Here is a 21,167-nt window from a genome sequence, read left to right on the forward strand (position 1 = left end):
CTGCAAGTGGAACTTGTGGGTCACATACGGATGACCTATCTGTAGTCTGCAGAGCCCTGTCTCAAACAAATGATTGCTCTGGTAGGAAGAGAGCAAGACCAGAGTCCATAATGGAATGGAGCTTCTGATACACAAAGTTCGGTATTGAAAATGAGCTCCCTATATTTTGCCATTTTTGTCAGATATAACATCAGATAGGTAATTTCATATCAGTACAGGGAACTAAAGGATACTCAAAATCATCCAGTTTCACTGCATATTTGGCATACTTATTGGCCTCTTAATTTCTTTTGATATCAACATGGGCTGGTACCCAACAAAACCGGGCCAATTTGTAAGGGGAAGCAAGGCAGTAGAGCCAACCCTGAAATCTCTGTATAGTCACATGGGAAGGGCTAAACTGTTTAATGGTTAAAGCGCTAAAAGTCAGAATAAATAGTCAAGTGATTGCCATCAGTTTTATCTGCAAATCCTAAAGATTTGAGAATAGCTGTCAATTCTGCAGTAAAGACAGAGGCATTGTCAGATAATTCTGCTAAAATGGATTCCTTATTTCTTATTATTATTCAGCAGATGAAACCTATTCATGTGGAACAAGTCCACAAAGGCCACTGACTTATAATTCAAGCTTCCAAAGAATATGGTGTTCATGAAGAAGTAAAGGGAAATACAGAAAAAGATTCCATTTACTGAAAAAGAAAAAATTTAATAAGTTACTAGACAAAAATGTATTAAAATGCAAGGAGAATAGTATCAGGGTAGTAATGCATTGCATCTTCGCTGAACTCAAGTTCAAACTTCACGACATCCTCTGGGAGACTGTTCCACCGTCAATGGTGTGAGAAATAAAGGAACTTTGAAACACAGAAGCTCAACAGCGAGACATATTTACTACATATTAGTGCTGCTGTTCAGCAAATCTTGTTGCTCTCAGCAGATAAAGGGGATCAGGGATCAATTGTGAATGTGAAAGATCTCTGTTGAAATACAACTTATGAAAAAGTGACAAACGAGACCATCAGTCAATGGTTATGACTTAGACCATCGACGGATGGTCTCTTGTTTGTCACAGTATTCCAGTAAAGGAAGCACAAATGACCTAAAACAGGTTTCATTAATTTTATCACGTTATAAATGTATGAGGCCTTACGAACAATACGTAACTTTTCGTGCAGTATTTGCTGAAACTTTCGTTTGATGTTTCTAAAAAATTACACCTAGAATAGTTAAAGCTTCAGACTCATTTAGCAAAGTTCCATCCACCTGGAGGGGAGGATGGGGTGGGAAACCTGTATGAGATCTGCTAATCAATAGTGTTTTCGTTTTACTGGAGTTCAGCCTCAAACCTCGCCGACTACACCATTCACTGATCCAGTCCATGTCCCAATTAAGGCTGAGGGCAGCGTAATTTCTTATAGGTGGAGACTTTACTACACTACAAGTGTTGCATCATTGGCATACTGAACAATCTTGTTTTCCAGGCCAACAACTGTATCACTTGTATATATATACTAAAAATAATAGTGGACCAAGAACACTGCCCTGTGGAATTCCAGACACAATAGGTCTTGGTTCACTAAATATCCCATCCACAGCAACTCGCTGCTGCCTACCTGTACGGAAATCTTGAAGTAATCCTAAAACATATCCACCCACTCCCAGATTCTGGAGTTTATAAATAAGTGCCTTGTGATTTACTAAATTTAGTGCAGCATTAGAATCTATTTGAATTACTCTGCACTCAAAACTCTTATCAAGGTTTTCTTGCAAATGGCATGTCAAGTCTAAACTAGCATCACAGGTACCTAACTGCTTCCTGTATGCATATTGACTATCAGCTAACAATCCTTTAGATCTCACATACTTATATAGTGGCTTAAAAATAAGTTTTTCAGCAACAGGAAGAACAGAGATTGGCCTGTAGTTACTGCAGTGTGTAGATATGCCACTCTTTGGAACAGGAACTGTATTACTAAGCTTGCGCTCATCTGCAAAGATACTTCATTGATATAAAAATCTATTACATCATGTTAGGAACTTTTTTAAAAAACAGAGGGAAGAAACTCTCAGGGTCTTCTCCAACCCTGCTATCAAGATTATCCAGAATTTTCTTAACATCCCTAGATTGAAATGCAAATTTTGTAAGAATGGGTTCAGGATGACAAGTATCAGGAAGAGGGACATCCTCAGCTGATAGCTTAGTTTCAAAAGCTCAATGAAGCAGTTCAGCCTTTTCCCTAGGGCCAGTAACCAATCTACCATCATCTGTTAGCAGTGGTGGAATGCAACTATATAAGAGCAATACTGACTCTATCCTGGGTCTTTGATCTATCTGAGTAGATCTGAGATCTTAAGGAGCCTTCATGGCTCTCGTGATGAGCTAAAAACCAGAATTGTACAACCTCCTCTGACACATTTTTCTTACCTGCTACTTCTGGGGAGGTTTTCAGTTCTTGAACTATGCACGGGGATATCTGGATATTCATTTTTCTTGTTCATCCTTTGCCCTTTCAAGGTCTTCTTTCCCACCGTTATCCCTACGCTAAGGGGTCAGTTGTCTGATGCGCCTTCTCCATTGCCTTCTATCAAAAGCATCATCCTTCACAAAACTTTTCTCTCGATATCTTCCTTCACTTTACCTTGCCATCTAATTCTCTGTCTCCCTCTCGATCTTCTTCCTCTAACAGGTTCTTCCCAAGCCCTCTTCACTCCCTCCTCGTCATCCATCCTTAACACATGCCCATACCATCTCAATCGTGACTCTCTTTATCACCTCTGTTATCTTTACTAAGTCTGCTCTTCTTATTTCATCATTTTCCAATCTCTCAAGCAGCAATATTTCCATAATCCACCTCAGCATTCTCATCTCTGTTCTCTCAAGCTTTACTTCCTCTTTTCTTCTTAGAGCCCAAGTTCCTGATCCATACATTAACACCGGTCTTATTCACATTCACCCTTCAGCCACCCCTCTCTAAAGACTCCTGCCACTCTCCAACCCTTCTTTGCAGGTCCTCCTCATCTTCAGCAGTAATCATCAGATCATCAGCATACAACAACTCCCACAGCACTTCATTCCTGATCTCTTCACTCAACACATCCATGACCAGCACAAACAAAAATGGGCTTAATGCTGACCCCTGGTGTAATCCAACACTAACTACAAAGTTTTCTGTTTCCCCAACTGCTGTTACTAACCAACTTTTCTGGGGCTTTCCTCTTCCTCAAACACCAAAACACTGCTTCTCTTGGGATTATATCATATGCTTTTTCCAGGCCCATAAATGCACAATAAAGCTCCTGGTTTCCCTCTGTCCTCTTTTCCTGTAGCTGTCTTCTATGAAGATGGCATCCACCATCCCTCTTCCTCTCATGAATCCATACTGCTGTTTCCCGATCTTTACAATTTCTCTTAACCCTTAAACGCCGAGCCTCTATTTACAAAAGTGTCTGTCGTATGCCGGCGCGGTTTGAGAGTTAGCGGCGAAGCGGAAAGAAATCACAGCACGCTTAGTTTTTAAGATTAAGAGTTCATTTTTGGCTCCTTTTTTTCTCATTGCCTAAAGTTTAGTATGCAACCATCAGAAATGAAGAAAATATCATTATCATATATAAATAATGGAATATATGACAGTGCTGAAAAAAATGTATATAATTGTATACAAATTGCGCTGTGAGCAAAACGGTTAAAGCTAATGAGTTATTTTTTTTTTTCATTGCGATGATTTTGGTCTACGGTATAACAAATTGCTAAACGATCAAAGCAACACAGCGAAAATATTATCACAAAATGATGCATGAATTCGTAATGCGGACATAAAAAAGTTTTTTTTTTTTTCAAAAATTCACCATAAATCGAAATATTGTGCTAGAGACTTCCCGTTTGTTGCAAAATGAAGGTAAATGATTGAATATTACTAGAATGTAAGAGTTTTAGCTTACAATTGCATTTTTCGACCATTTCGGTCGAGTCAAAGTTGACCGAAGGCTGAAATTTTGGCACATCTTGATTTATATGAAAATATTTCAAAACTGATAAAAGCTACAACCATGGGTTATTTTTTGTTGTATTTTACATGAAATTGTGCACATTTTCATATATAAAACTTTATGTAACAGCTAATATAAAATGGTGCAAAAATTACGACAAAGTGACCAAAGAATTTCTGAGATTTTCAGCAGAGTTAGCGCGCGAGAGATGTAAGGAAAATGTTTTTTTAAAAATTCACCATAAAACGAAATATTGTGCTAGAGACTTCTCCTTTGTTGCAAAATGAAGGTAAATGATTGAGTATTACTAGAATGTAAGAGTTTTAGCTTACAATTGCATTTTTTGACCATTTTGGTTGAGTCAAAGTTGACCAAAGGTTGAAATTTTGGCACTTATCATGATTTATATGAAAATATGTCAAAACTGATCAAAGCTACAACCATGAGTTATTTTTTGTTGTATTCTACATGAAATTGTGCATATTTTCATATATAAAACTTTATGTAACAGCTAATAGAAAACTGTGCAAAAATTATGATGAAGTGACTAAAAAATTTCTGAAATTGTAAGAGCCTAATGTCATCTCTTCCAAACACGTGTGTGTTTGTCGTCCATCGGAGTGGCGAGACGTTTGGCGTCTTCACAAACAGAAACATACACACAGTTTGATACAGAAGATTCGTTGGAACATTATGAGTACATGATTAGAATGCTTGCATGGCAATGCAAGTAGTGGTGAATGTTCATACATCAAGACAACAATGGTTAGGGAGAAACAGACAGACGGAAATATTGTATGGTTGAAATCGCGTTCCTTTAGAGAAAGAAAACGAGATGCTCTTGTTGTCTTGTCCACTCCGATGGATGACGAACACACATGTTTGGAAGAGACGCCGTCAGGCTCTTACAAGATTTTCCGCAGAGTTAGCGCAGAGGTAAGGAAAAAGTTTTTTTGTTCAAAAATTCACCATAAATCGAAATATTGTGCTAGACTTCTCGTTTGTTGCAAAATGAAGGTAAATGATTGAATATTACTAGAATGTCAGAGTTTTAGCTTACAATTGCATTTTTCAACCATTTCGGTAGAGTCAAAGTTGAACGAAGGTTGAAATTTTGGCACTTATTGTGATTTATATGAAAATATGTCAAAATTGATAAGAGCTACAACCATGAGTTATTTTTTGTTGTATTCTACATGAAATTGCGCACATTTCCATATATAAAAGTTTGTGTAATGGCTAATAGAAAACAGTGCAAAAATTACAACAAAGTGACAAGAATTTCTGAGATTTTCAGCAGTTAGTGCATGCAGACGTAAGGAAAGTTTTTTTTTTCAAAAATTCACCATAAATCGAAATATTGTGCTAGAGACTTCTCGTTTGTTGCAGAATGACGGTAAATGATTGAATATTACTAGAATGTAAGAGTTTTAGCTTACAATTGCATTTTCCGACCATTTCGGTTGAGTCAAAGTTGACCGAAGGTTGAAATTTTGGCACTTATCGTGATTTATATGAAAATATGTCAAAATTGATAAAAGCTACAACCATGAGTTACTTTTTGTTGTATTCTACATGAAATTGCGCACATTTTCATCTATAAAACTTTATGTAACGACTAATAGAAAATGGTGCAAAAATTATGACAGTGACTAAAGAATTTCTGAGATTTTCAGCAGAGTTAGCTGATGCTTTCTTTTGGGATAAGAAAGAAATTCGCGCATGCGCAGCTGGGTCACGCTTGTAAACAAAACAACAGCATTATCTGTGAACTCCCAGCATCCTTCAAGGGGCGATTTAAAATTTTTCGCAAACGAGGGCTATAAGTATTTTTCCGCGAATATTTAAAAAAACTTTTTGTAGTCAACGTATTTTATGTCCACTCGGCACCCGACAGACAACTTTTGTCGACGTAAAAGGGTTAATCTCTCTTCCAGTATCCTCTCTAAAACTTTCAATCCATGCTCTGTTAGTTTAATTCCTCAGTAGTTACCACACTCCATGACATCTCCCTTCTGCTTGTATATAAATTATATACCATTAGACTCTCCTCCCAGTCCCTTGGCATTTTTTCCTCTTCCCATATAGCTTGTAATAAATCCAACATCCATTTCTCCCCCTCTGTACCTAGTAATTTGATAATTTCAATTTGGAACTCTGATGGACCTGGTGCTTTACCATTCTTCATTTTACTTATGCTCTCTTCACTTCTCTATCCTGTATCTCCATCACTGGTTCCTCCACCCTCTGTGCTTCCCCCATCTCCTCTCTCTCATTTTCAGTATTTAAAAGTTATTCAAAATACTCTCTCCATCTCTTCTTAACGTCTTCATCCCTATACAATATATTTCTATCTCTATCGTTGATGACACCCAAGTTACCCAAATCCCATCTCTGCCTTTCCCTCAAGTCTGAAATCTTACAGATATCCTTTTCTCCTTCTCTTGTTCCTAGTCTTTCATTCAACTGCTCTGCCGCCCTTCCAATAGCCATACCTACCCTCCTTCTTGTATCTGTTTCCTCTTCTCTGTACCATTCCTCTGCACCCTGTGCATACCTTACTTTCCAGTCCTTAAATTCTTTTGATTTTCTTTTAATTGATTCTTGCACCTCTCCCTTCCACCACCACTTTTCTCCTCTCAACACTCCATATCCCCTGGTTCTTCCCACCAGTTCCTCTGCTTCCCCACACACATATTTCTCTCATGTCTGCCCACATATTTTCAACTCTGTTACCCTGTCCAACTTCTATGTTCCCCCTTTCCTGCCATCTCTCTCTCTCACAGTCCTCCTAAATTCCTCCCCCTTTTCTCCTTTAAGCTCCCAAATCTTAATTTTTTATCTCCTCTTTCTCTTTTTTGGGGTTTCTCCCTCTCATTTTCAAATCCATCACCACCAACCTATGTTGTTTAACACATGCTTCTCCCAAGATTGCTTTGCAATTCATCACATTGCTTTTGTCGGCTCATCTAAGCAGGATATAATCTATTTGGCTTTGCACTCCTCCACTTTTATACGTTATCAAGTACTTATCCAACTTCTGAAACCATGTGTTCATACACGCCAATTCATAACTCTGAGCCATCTCCAATATATAATCCCCATCTTCATTTCTAATTCCAAACCCATGGCCTCTGTGTACCTCCTCATACCCATCTCTTCTCTTTCCCACTCTGCCATTCATATCAGCTCCTATTATTAGTGTCTCCTCCTCCCTCACTATTCTAATGACAGCCTCAAACTTATCTAAATAATTCTTTCTCTTGCTCTTGGTACCCCATCCGAGGAGCGTATGCTGATATTATATTTACTGCTTTGTCCCCTATTATTATTGGAATCTTTAAAAGCCTATCATTTACTCTCTTTACTTCTACCACTTTTTCCTTCCAGCTGTTGCTACTATAATTCCAACTCCATTTCTTCCCTCTCGTGACCCGCTGTAATAAAGCTTATACCCATTTCCTATTTCCCTAGTTCCACTCTCTTTCCACCTAGTCTCCTGCACACAAAAAATCTATCCTCCTCCTCTCCATCACATCTACTATCTCCCTCAGTCTTCCAGTTAGAGTACCAACATTCCATGTACCTGCTCTAACTTCCATTCTTTCACTAACTTCTTTGGCAGCAGTTGTGAACCCTGCTGTGCCCCTCGCCAATTTATCATGCCAGTAGGGGGATTCTGATGCGCGTTGCTTACGGGGACGCCCTAGCTACATTCATATATTTCTTACATCAGGCATGGTTCACTGTTTGGCAAAGGGACTTTTACAACCGCATGCCCTTGCTGTCATCAACCACAGTCATTGGCTGTGGGCCTCGCCTTTGACTAAAAAGTCCACCTGCAAGGCAGCAGTTTCTACAGTTATTGGCAGTGGGCCTGGCCTTTTACTAAAAAGTAAGACTGCAAGGCAGCATTTCCACAGTTATCAGTGGTGGGCCTAGCCTTTCACTAAAAAGTAAGACTGCAAGGCAGCAGCTGTCCTTTTAGTCGCCTTTCACAACATGCAGAACCTACAGTGGTAGTATTCTTACACCCCTACCACAGGGTTCTTGCCCTTTCAAGGTACTGTCATCCATCTCTTAATTGATACATTCTTAAGAGAGGTTTACTTGAATTGCAGATGTTAAATTTACTTGAGTACAATCAAGCCCCCATTATTCATGGGGGATAGGGACCATTACCACCAACGCTAAGTTGAAATCCACGATAAGTTGGAAGACCCCTCTAAAAATGCTTATACCGTAACTGCCTATTTTAATAGTTCAAACACAAATGACCCCCCCTCTAGAAATGCTTATAACTGCCTATTTTAATATTTCAAATGCTAAATATACCTTAAACTATGATCCTAAAGCACTTTAATATTTCAAAGTCATCTTACAACATTACCCTTAAAAATATATGGCTTACAGTTGTGTGTGAAAACTAATCAAGTTACCCCTATATTCAGGTGCACACGATTTCTTTCATACAGCATTCAAGCCATATCTTTTCCTTTTACAGGGAAAACATTGGTAGTTCACATGAGAGAGAGAGAGAGAGAGAGAGAGAGAGAGAGAGAGAGAGAGAGAGAGAGAGAGAGAGAGAGAGAGAGAGAGAGAGAGAGAGAGAGAGAGAGAGCAAAAATACATATGCACATTAAAAATATTTAAAATTAAGATTTCATAAATCATATGGGTACTCACCAGTGATCAATGTTGATGGAAGATGATGATTATGATGAACTAGCTGTGCAGTCCGATGAATGAATGATGATATGACTGCACAGCAAAGCAGGGGAATTACATCTCCTCTGGGGATGCCTTTTCCCATTCTTCAGGGGTTTCAGGAGACGGCATCCTGTTGATGTACTTTCTCATGCTGATTAAGAGGTTATAAGGGCTCCATGCATGCATCAAAGGCATCTGAAATGTTTATGAAGAGTTCCTTTTGAGGATCCTATTCCTCTACCATCTGCTGCAGCTGCCTGCCTTTCCTTATAAATTTGGGATAGACATTCCATATCTTCCAAATCCATGTCCATTGGGGGGTCAGAGAGTAAATGAAAGAGGGTGGTGACTTCTCCACCAAGAGCCCTCACAAAGATTCTCCCCTCTTCTTATTTCTTCTTGATGAAGTAGAGGGTACTCTCGTTAAGGCCATATTGGGCGGCTACTTTGGCATGACTTTTCCCTTCACTCACCATTACGATAACTTCTACCTTCTCCTGGTGCATCACGACCTTCCACTGGTACTTAGGGTCTTGTCCAGATGCCACAGAAGAAGCAAGGCACTTAGGAGGCATCTTAGGGCAGGATTCAAAAAGATATAAAGATTAAAATTACGATCGAAATGAACAGTAAAAGCCTATGCAGTGAACTGGACAGAGATACTGGGAAGCTTGGCCATTTGCGCATCATATACTTTACACATCATGAGCTGTGCATAATGCATATTTTATTGGTGTTTTGTTGTGTTGTAGGACGATTTTGAAATGATATTACAGTTCTTTCGGATGATAGTAGAACATACCTAAAACAGGTCGGTAGTTTGTAGAACGACAGGATTACAGCTGTACCTCTGAATGAAACGTTAGGTTTGTTTACTTCTGTGGAACTGGTCAGTTGTTCTATTTTCATGTTATTTTTGTGACTAAATACATTTTTTATAATAAAAAAATTACTGACTAATTTTTAAATATTACAGTACAGTAATATTAATGTAAACACAGCAAAATATCGCTATTTTTTTGTTTTAATAAAAATTGCTTGCCCCAAAAACCACCCCCTGAAATTCCAAACACAAAGCTCTAGTGAAAGATGATGATGCTTGGGAAGCTGATATACCTCGGTGCAATGCAACTTAACAAGCTATTGGTTGGCATTTGCAAATCCAGAAGCAACATTCATTTTCCCTGGGGCTCATTGGCTGTACCCTTGGCGCTGAGTGGCTGTGTATCCCCAAGACTTTCTCTGAGGAGATGTATGGAATGCACATCTGTCAGTTCAAAGCATTTCCTTAACCTGTGCGAGTGTTTCACTCATATCTGTGTACTTTCCACATCTTTCTTCTCTGTATAATCGTGCCCTAAGATGCCTCCTAAATGCCCTGCTCCTTCTAAGGCTTCTGGCAAACAGCCTAAGTGCCAAAGGAAGGTCATGACGCTCCAGAAGAAGGTATGACTTCTGGATATGTTGAAGGAAGAGAAAAAATACGCAGCTGTAGCCTGCCATTGTGGCATGAATGAAAGTACCTTCCAGTACATCAAGAAGAGAGAGGCAGAGATAAGGCAGGCCCTGAGTGTTAGCTTCTACAGTACTGTAGTGCCAAAAAGTTTCTATTTTGCATGATAAGATCATCATGAGGATGGAGTCAGCCTTGCTATATTGGATCACGGACTACTGTAAGGAGAAAATCCCCCTTGACACCAACATCATTTGTAAGAAGGCACAACAACACTACCAGCAGTTTTTGACGCAACCTACACAAAGCAGATTTCATAGGCTTCGACGAAACTGCCAAAGAAGATGAGGAAGAGCCACAATTAGGACCATTCAGTTCCTCAAGGTTCTTGGGCCAGCAAGGGATGGTTCCACCGTTAACAGAGGCAGTTCCAACTAAACAATGTTCCTCTGCATGGGGAAGCAGCATTGGCAGACATGGAAGCGGCCGCAAAATATCTTGAAACCTTCAAGAAAATCATTAGGGACCAGGGCTACCATCCAGAACAGATGTTTAATATGGACATGACTGGCTTGTTTTATAAGAAGATGCCTTCACTGACATACCTCATGAAGGACAAAGCCAGAGGCTTCAGATTCAAAGCCCAGAAGGATAGGGTTACCCTCATCATGTGTGGGGAATGCAGCTGGCTTCATGCTGAAATCAGGCCTCATTTACAAGGTTGCAAACCCCAGGCTCTCAAAAATAAGAACTGTTGCCTGTGTTTTGGATGCAAAACTCCAAGGCTTGGATCACCAAAGTCATTAAGTCTAACTGGTTCATTCAGAGCTTCATCCCTCAAGTTAGGCAATACTTCAATGACTTGGGCATGGCATTCAAGGTGTTGTTGATTATGGATACTGATGGTGGCCACCATCTTTATTAAGATGGAGTCCAGCTTGAGTTCCTCCCTGCACACACCACCTCTCTCCTCCAGCCTATGGACTAGGCTGTGATCCGTGCCTTCAAGGTATTCTACACCCAGAACTCCCTCGAGCACCTTGTGAATGTAATGGAATGCTGACAATGAATTTACGCTGAAGGAGTATTGGCGTAAATTCACGATTGCCACACGTTTGACAGTCATCGACTGATCGCTGAGTGATATGAAAAAGGAGACTCTTAACGTGTGCTGGAAGAAGTTGTGGCGGGAGTGTGTTCATGATTAAAAGGGCTTCTCTCCTGAAGAAATTCAACATTCGGTCATTGATAAGGCAGTCCAATTGGGAAAGATGCTTGGTGGAGAAGGCTTTGATGACATCACAGAGTAGTAGGCACCCTCATTGATGCCCACTCTGATCCCCTAACAGACCACGATTTGGAAGAGCTGACAAAGTCTGCTAGCAAGGAAAAAGACACAGCAGGTTCAGGGGACGAGGAGGAGGATCAGGGCCTGTCTTTGGAACATCTGTCCCTACTTATGAGGATGATCAAGGGGGTGAAGGAGGCAGTTTTGGCATGGGATCCTTATAAGGAACATTCCATAAAGTGTTCAAATGCCCTTGATGCATCAATCGCGCCCTATAATAACGCCCTCGTCAGCACCTGCCTATCACCATGTTTCTCAAGCTCATGAAGAAAGACCCTCCAAACCTCCTGAAACCCCTGAAGAAGCACCCGAAGAAGGGAAAGAGGCACCCCTAGAGGAGAAGTAACTCCTCTGCTTTGCTGTGCAGTCACGTCGTCATCATCATTCATCAGACTGCACTGCTAATTCATTATCATCATCTTTAATCAACATTCATCACTGATGAGTACCTGATTTAATCATTATTATCATTACAGGTACAGTACTGTATTATTATTTAATCTTATTATTTGAAAATTAGTACTGTAAATCATCTTTTTATTATGAAAAATGTATACTTAGTCATGAAGATATGGAAATACAGTAATTAGCGAATATTGCTCCACAAAAAAATCTGCAAAGTAGTGGATATTCCATGATATATTTGGATATAACTAGTATGTTCCACAGAAAAATCTGCAATTAACTGAAGCTGCAAATGATAAACTGAGATATAGCAGGGGTCGGCTATAACATTATCCAGGTATGTATTTAGCAGACTTATTAAATAATTTTTTTAATCTATTTATAAATTGGAGTAAAGTCCTTCTCTTCTTAGGTCTAGCGGAAGCTGATCAGTATACATAAGTTTGTGCTTTCCATGGGAGAGGTTCTAAATGCTCCTGAGCACACTGCAAATGTAAACCCATGTTATAGAGGATATCTAACTTTATGAGTTCCAATTCATCACTCAAGTAAATCTGGTAGCTGTAGTCTTTGTTGATCTCCATATGTATTATATACCTTTTAGAAGACTTCTTTTTTATTTGCTCCCTAATTAAAACTAGATACAACTTTTAGGATATCTGGAGACTTTTAAGCTTTATCCTTTAAGACTGTTGATATGTGAAACACAAGTTAAGCTTCCTGTCAAATATTGATCCCAGAAAAGTCACTTACTCTCCATACAGAATAGTGCTACTGTTCATTATAGTAGTAGGTACCTTCTATGTTCTTCTGCTAAAACAAACTGCTAAAGTTCTGGAATCAGAGAACTTGAAAACATTTTCAGAAGCCCAGTTGATAAACATATCAATGGTTCTTTCAATATGCCCTACTTGCTATTTATGGATCAAGAGCAGTACAGTAGATGGCAAAATCATCAATGAAAAGCAAATTATTAACAGAAGCAGGGACTGCTGCTATGATCTTGTTAACTGTCAAAGAAAAAGAAGTGACGCCAAGTACATTTCCTTGTGGTACCCATTCATATTGCTTGTATAAAGACGATATTTTATTTCCCACTTTAACTCTCAGGTATCTTTCTGTTAGGAAATCCTTAATAAATTTTAATACGTTGTCTTTTACACCATATTTATGAAGATGCTGAATAATGACCAACCTCCATGTGGTGTTGTATGCCCTCTCCATATGAAAATAGGCACCAGAGGTTTGCTTTTTTTTTACTGCAAATCCTTGTTGTACCTGATTTGAACTGAAGGTGGTTGGTCTAGAGTACTCCCGTTCTTCCTAAAGCCAAATTCATTTTCAGATATTAAGTTTTTTCCAGAAACCATATCACACAATATTCATAATTTTCTCCACGAGGTTGCACATGCAACTTTTTAGGTCTATTGGTTGCAAACCATCCTTTTCTGGCTTGCAGCTTGGAATAATAAGTACAACTTTCCAGCTATTGGTGAGAATTCCTGGTTCCCATATTTTATTAAAAATCTCTAACAAGAATGCCTTAGTTACACCAGGAAGGTGTTTTATCATACTATAAAAGATTTTACCTTCTCTAGGGGGTTTCTTCTATGGCAGACAGGGCATTTTGCAGCTCCCTCGTTGTGAAAATGGCATTGTATTCTTCTGAAATGTTATAAAGTTGCAACTGAGATTCTAATTCAGAATCTAATGGCCATACATTTGGTAGACATGGATTGGGTTTTGAGAGCTCTGAAAAATGTTCCCCAAACCTCTTAGCAACATCATTTAGGTAGGTGATAAATCTGTCATTTATTTTCAATGATGAAGTTTCATAATCTTTTCCATAGTAGTCTTAATGAAGTTTTGAATTTATTCCATTAAAATATAATGCATGCAAGAGTACCTTTCAGGCTTTATACAGTAGTGAAAATGCTTTGCTTGGACCTGTTTATTCTGCAGTTTATTGAGCCACTATTTCTATACCTTTGGTAGCAGTTCCTGGTCTCCCTCCTAAAGGTAGTGTATTTTTTGTTCATTAAGATAACTATATGCCTCAATTGGAAATTTTAAAAATTCAAACTTTTCATCAGTTTGAATTCCGATAAACCACTTACCGGCGCCGAAAATCCGGTTAAAGATGTCGCTAGCCAAGCATTGTAGCACCAAAACACCATTAACCAATGCCACCAGTAAGCGGGGACTGCCTGTACCCAAAATTTTTATTCTTAGTCATGTATAATAAATACTGTAATGGTTATTTTAGAGTTACTGTATGCTGGGCTTATAGGGCAAACACATGTTGACTAGCACAATATATATAATTACAAATTATTCCTTTAAGTCAGTTTAAATTTTTTTTATACTGTATCCATAACCTGTTATCCTCTGCCATGTAGTATACCCAATATTGGTTATCATAAGAGGTAGGGGGGTTAAGTTGGTATGAACAGGTTGCATGATCAGCATGCATTTATTCTCAGTTTCAGGGGTTCCATTTTTTAATATAGTACCCACGGATAACGGGGTCCTACTATGCAGTCCGACCTCTTAAACCCGGCACTCTATGGTCCGGCAACTCCCATGATCTGGGACTTTTTTTTTAATCAGCCGCTATTAGTTCTTGAGCGGCTACAAGGAAGGCTCCACTCGTCATTTCAATTTTTGAAATTTTTTCAGATTTTGGAACTGAAACTTGCTCTTTAAATACACAAACACAGTTTATTTCCAATGAAAACAATCTGTAAAACTCAAAAATATACAGCACATAAAAGAACCATAATTATCATATATACTTGTGTATTATGTAACCATTGAAATTTCATCCAAAAACATGATTTCATCATATACATCATGTAGTGTGCGAGATGTATTTTCAGTAGATTACACTAAGAAGGCTTTCTACACGTACATGATTTCATCATATACATCATGTATAGTGCGAGATGTATTTTCAGTAGATTACACTAAGAAGGCTTTCTACACGTGCAGGTTCAAAGAAACAAAAGCAGCAGATGTTTTGGTTTCTGCTGAAAATGAAAGCCAAAAACAATGAAGGGATCCAGGAAATCAGAATTCGACAGTCTGCTTATAGTGGTTTAAGCCTCAACGCAGCAAAGGTGTAAACATTTCCGGGGAGATACTTATGGACCAGGCCAGAATTTCTATATGGAACTAATCCTCATGAGCTTATTCACAAACTTTGGTCTACATCTGATAACATAGCAATACGTATGTGGAATGAGGTGGCATGAATTTTTGTTTACATAGAATTTTTTTAGGGGTGATTTCTGTCATCCAAGATTTTCTGTGGTCCAGCAGTGGCCTGGTCCCAAGCGTGCTGGTTTTAAGAAGTCAGACTGTACTTGTAAAAGTTTGTCCTTGAAATATTTTCTATCCATTTTAGTATGAGTATCAAAACCAAGAACAATGGCTAGTTTCCATAAATAAATCTCAATCACTAATCTTTACCTTTTCTTGGAATTCCTTGGTTCTTCCTTGTTCCCTGACTAGCTGCAAATTAAGGCATTCTTGTTTTTCCACGAATTCTTCCTTTTCTTTCTGTAAAAAATAAGGAAAATAAAGATAATCATCATCATCGTTTTTACATCAACTTTACTCTTCAAGGGATTAGAGTAGAATTTCTCCTCAAATATCCTTTGCCACATTCACAAGAGAGTGGAAAGAACTCATGATATTTATTTACACTAACTATACATTCAAACTACAGTATATACTTTACTGTACAGGACAGTACACATGCTTCAAATGTCAAATGGCTGACCACACTACTGGGAGCTCATAGAAGCTTGACTCAACTATTCTACAATGATGGCTTGTGCGTCATGTTGAAAGATGCTGTATGGGTAAAACTAAAATGTCACACAGGAGAACCAAACAGTTTGGCCTTCTTAGAGACTGTATATGTTTAATGATACATCCTATGCCGAGAATGTTGGGCAAGAAATCGGTTTGTTATAGGACTTGTGCAGCTTAGTTTGAAGCTGCAGCACTGTCCAAAACTGAACTGATCTTTTGTTGATGTGCCAGCATAAGGAGACAACCTATATGATGGAAGGACTTTATAAGGAAGGGTATATATAACAGTGAGTGAGTGTGATGTCATCCAAACATATTTCCTTCAACCACTTTTAGTCATAGATTAGGAAACTTGCTGGTATTAAAGAAATCTTGAATTCTCAAGTGACATTAATCATACCAGAAACAAGTAAATTAAAACGGGCCTATTTTGAAAGTTGGGTCAATACTGTCGACTTCAACAATGAAGGATGTACATCTAACACACCGAATGGGCGTGCGTCCCTCTCCTGTGAGCAGACCAAGAAGAGTGAGATGCTAGAGAAATTAATGTAAGAAAAAGATGAGATCAAGATAATTAGACATCCTGATAATTCAATAACTTACGAGCAATCCAAACAGTGATGAAGCTTTAGAAGAAGCCATTGGAGCAAATGGTACCTACTACTGCAAGCAATCACAGAAACTAGCAGAAAATTTAAAGAACTAGTTAAGGCATGAAACTGCTAAAACAATGGATAAAACAACAGTTCAAGATAGCCATAAAGGAGAGCATCTATGGGGTTTAAAGGATGGGAAAAATGGTACTGAACTAATTTTCAGAGAAATTATCAGAGGTGACCTACCTAACTGGGAAATCAATAGTCAGAGATCCTTACCCTGTTTACAATTCAGAAAAAGTGGCAGAGGATATACGAAAACTTGAGCTACATGGTGAAATGCCTATATCAAAGCAAACACAGGTAACGATGATTCATTTTTACAAGGTAAAAAGATACAGACCAGTAAGTATCTAATCAAGGATTCAAGAGTGCTTTATTCAATAAAATATGATAAAAAATTAATTGTAGGACTGTTATCCATTAGACATGGAAGTTATTACACTTTCAGTGAAGTTTTATGCACACCCGGAACAACATACTGTAAAAATAAACTGTTGTAAAACAGAAAGTAAAGTTCTTACATCTCTAAGAATGATCACAGGTAAACATCAATTCTGTACTCTCTCTCTCGAGAGAGAGAGAGATGCTAAAGGTAAGCATTTAACCCTTAAACGCAGAGCCTCTATTTACAAAAGTGTCTGCCGTATCCCGGCATGGTTTGAGAGTTAGCGCTGAAGCGGAAAGAAAGTTTTTTCAAAAAATCACAGCACGCTTAGTTTTTAAGATTAAAAGTTCATTTTTCGCGCCTTTTTTTGTCATTGCCTGAGGTTTAGTATGCAACCATCAGAAATGAAAAAAAATATCATTATCATATATAAATATTGGAATATATGACAGCGCAAAATAAAAATTTCATATATAATTGTATACAAATCGCGCTGTGAGCAAAACGGTTAAAGCTAATGAGTTTTTTGTTTTTGTTTTATTGTACGCTAAATTGCGATGATTTTGGCATATAACAAATTGTAAAACAATCAAAGCAACACAGAGAAAATATTATCACAAAATGATGCATGAATTCGTAACGCCCAGACATATATAAAAAAAGTTTTTTTTCAAACATTCACCATAAATCGAAATATTGTGCTAGAGACTTCCAATTGGTTGCAAAATGAAGGTAAATGATTGAATATTACTAGAATGTAAGAATTTTAGCTTACAATTGCATTTTTCTACCATTTTGGTCGAGCCAAAGTTGACCGAAGATTGAAATTTCGGCACTTATCTTGATTTATATGAAAATATTTCAAAACTGATAAAAGCTACAACCATAAGTTATTTTTTGTTAAATTTTACATGCAATTGCACACATTTTCATATATAAAACTTTATGTAACGGCTAATATAAAACGGTGCAAAAATTACGACAAAGTGACTAAAGAAATTCTGAGATTTTCAGCAGAGTTAGCGTGCGGACATAAGGAAAGAGTTTTTTTTTTTGCAAAGTTCACCATAAATAGAAATATTGTGCTAGAGACTTCTCGTTTGTTGCAAAATGAAGGTAAATGTTTGAATATTATTAGAATGTAAGAGCTTGCAATTGCATTTTTCGACTATTTCGGTCGAGTCAAAGTTGACCAAAGGTTGAAATTTTGGCACTTAACGTGATTTATATGAAAATATGTCAAAATTGATCAAAGCTACAACTATGTGTTATTTTTTGTTGTATTCTACATGAAATTGCACACATTTTCATATAAAAAACTTTATGTAAAGGCTAATAGAAAACTGTGCAAAAATTACGAAAAATTAACTATAGAATTTCTGAGATTGTAAGAGCCTGACGCCGTCTCTTCCAAACACGTGTGTGTTCGTGGTCCATCGGAGTGGCGAGACGTTTGGCGTCTTCACAAACAGAAACATATACACAGTTTGATACAGAAGATTCGTTGGAACATTATGAGAACATGATTAGAATGCTTGCATGGCAATGCAAGTAGTGGTGATTGTACATACATCAAGACAACAATGGTTAGGGAGAAACAGATGGAAATATTGTATGGTTGAAATCGTGTTCCTTTAAAGAAAGAAAACGAAATGCTCTTGTAGTCTTGTCCACTCCGATGGGCGACGAACACACGTGTTTGGAAGAGACGGCATCAGGCTCTTACAAGATTTTCAGCAGAGTTTGCGCAGACGTAAGGAAAAAGTTTTTTTCAAAAATTCACCATAAATCGAAATACTGTGCTAGAGACTTCTCGTTTGTTGCAAAATGAAGGTAAATGATTGAATATTACTATAATGTAAGAGTTTTAGCTTACAATTGCATTTTTTTACCATTTCGGTCGAGTCAAAGGTGACTGAAGGTTGAAATTTTGGCACTTATCGTGATTTATATGAAAATATGTCAAAATTGATAAAAGCTACAACCATGAGTTATTTTTTGTTTTTTATTCTACATGAAATTGCGCACATTTTCATATATAAAACTTTATGTAAAGGCTAATAGAAAACTGTGCAAAAATTACGACAAAGTGACTACAGAATTTCTGAGATTGTAAGAGCCTGACGCCATATCTTCCAAACACGTGTGTTTGTGTGTTCGTCGTCCATCGGAGTGGCGAGACGTTTGGCGTCTTCACAAACAAAAACATACACGCAGTTTGATACAGAAGATTCGTTGGAACATTATGAGTACATGATTAGAATGCTTGCATGGCAATGCAAGTAGTGGTGATTGTACATACATCAAGACAACAATGGTTAGGGAGAAACAAGACGGAAATATTGTATGGTTGAAATTGCATTCCTTTAGAGAAAGAAAACGAAATGCTCTTGTAGTCTTGTCCACTCCGATGGACGACGAACACACAAACACACGTGTTTGGAAGAGACGGCGTCAGGCTCTTACAAGATTTTCAGCAGACTTAGCGCAGAAGTAAGGAAAAAGTTTTTTTCAAAAATTCACCATAAATCGAAATAATGTGCTAGAGACTTCTCGTTTGTTGCAAATGAAGGTAAATGATTGAATATTACTAGAATGTACGAGTTTTAGCTTACAATTGAATTTTTCGACCATTTCAGTCGCGTCAAAGTTGACCAAAGGTTGAAATTTTGGCACTAATCGTGATTTATATGAAAATATGTCAAAATTGATAAAAGCTACAATCATGAGTTATTTTTTGTTGTATTCTACATGAAATTGCACACATTTTCATAAATAAAACTTCATGTAACGGCTAATAGAAAACAGTGCAAAAATTACGACAAAGTGGCTAAAGAATTTCTGAAATATTCAGCAGAGTTAGCGTGCACGGACACAAGGAAAAAGTTTTTTTCAAAAATCCACCATAAATCGAAATATTGTGCTAGAGACTTCTCGTTTGTTGCAAAATGAAGGTCTGAATATTACTAGAATGTAAGAGTTTTAGCTTACAATTGCATTTTTCAACCATTTCAGTCGAGTCAAAGTTGACCAAAAGGTTGAAATTTTGGCACTAATCGTGATTTATATGAAAATATGTCAAAATTGATAAAAGCTACAACCATGAGTTATTTTTTGTTGTATTCTACATGAAATTGTGCACATTTTCATATATAAAACTTTATGTGAAGGCTAACAGAAAACGGTGCAAAAATTACAACAAAGTGACTAAAGAATTTCTGAGATTTTCAGCAGAGTTAGCTGATGCTTTCTTTTGGGATAAGAAAGAAATTCGCGCATGCGCAGCTGGGTCACGCTTGTAAACAAAACAACAGCGTGATCCGTGAACTCCCAGCATCCCTCAAGGTGCGATTTAAAATTTTTCGCAAACGAAGCCTGTAAGTATTTTTCCGAGAATATTTAAAAAACTTTTTATAGTCGACGTATTTTACGTCCACTTGGCATCCGACAGACGACTTTTGTCGACGTAAAATGCGTCCAGTCGGCGTTAAAGGGTTAACTGACTTTGACCACAAGGGATATCTGACACAATGGGTAAACAAAACAGTAGTACATGAAAGTAATGGCTTATATTTGATAGTTCCCAAACAGGACAGTATGACACTCAGCCTGAGTGTTCGAAAAAATGTAAGAATAAAAAATAGTATAATTCAGTTTAAAATAAATATGTCCTTATATACTGAATAAAATAGCATTCACTATGCTAAAATTTCGGGTGGTACATACAAAAAACGGACACGTGCAAAACAAGCAGCATCCATTTAGAACCAGCTTCATGGGATTTCAAAACTAATGTATTCAGAAAAAATGGGTTCTAACAACCAAGATGATTTAGTTCGGATATTGCTAAAGCACAACCAAGATAAAAAATGTGGCTCCTGAAATAAAAAATGATAAATTTTTAATTATTTTGTATTTTTCAGAGCTAACAAACCTGAGGTCTTTACATTAGGATAAATCTTCTGGAGCCAGCTGGAAACCAGTTAAAAAACAATCAAAATCGTATATGCAAGGAATATGTGGCATCTGGCATCTAATACACAGATGAGGTGGCAGTGAGTCAGAGACCTAGCTGGAACCTTGTGACACATCAGGCTTTCTTCCAACCCCGGATAAGACATAAGAGGGGCAGCTAGACACAGGGCAGTCTATGCTAAGACCTCACGTTTGTTAGCTATGAAATATACAAATTAATAAAAAATTTGTCTCTTGTTCATACGCGGAACAAACCTTCGGTCTTAACAATAGGATAGACTCACACTTGAAGGGAGGTATGAGAATCCTGAACTGACTGGAGGTTTGGCCCACCCAATCAACCTTCCTAAAAATTAGGGTTCTAACAAAGGAGTTGTTAGATAAGAGGGTATCTTACACCCATTCACTGGGCTAAAGTACAAT

At 37.8% G+C, this 21,167-nt stretch overlaps 1 protein-coding gene across 1 annotated transcript in view; it reads right to left on the reverse strand.

Annotated features, from left to right (window-relative positions):
* LOC136833711 (synaptonemal complex protein 1-like) overlaps window positions 1–21,167 on the reverse strand; it is a 378,221-nt gene that overhangs the window by 209,235 nt on the left and 147,819 nt on the right. Inside the window, exon 10 of the mRNA XM_067095919.1 lies at window positions 15,375–15,464. Within this exon, the coding sequence (XP_066952020.1) occupies window positions 15,375–15,464 (90 nt within the window). The remainder of the gene's footprint in view (window positions 1–15,374; window positions 15,465–21,167) is intronic.

The sequence above is a fragment of the Macrobrachium rosenbergii genome, chromosome 4, assembly GCF_040412425.1.
Source record: "Macrobrachium rosenbergii isolate ZJJX-2024 chromosome 4, ASM4041242v1, whole genome shotgun sequence".
NCBI classification, from domain to species: domain Eukaryota; kingdom Metazoa; phylum Arthropoda; class Malacostraca; order Decapoda; family Palaemonidae; genus Macrobrachium; species Macrobrachium rosenbergii.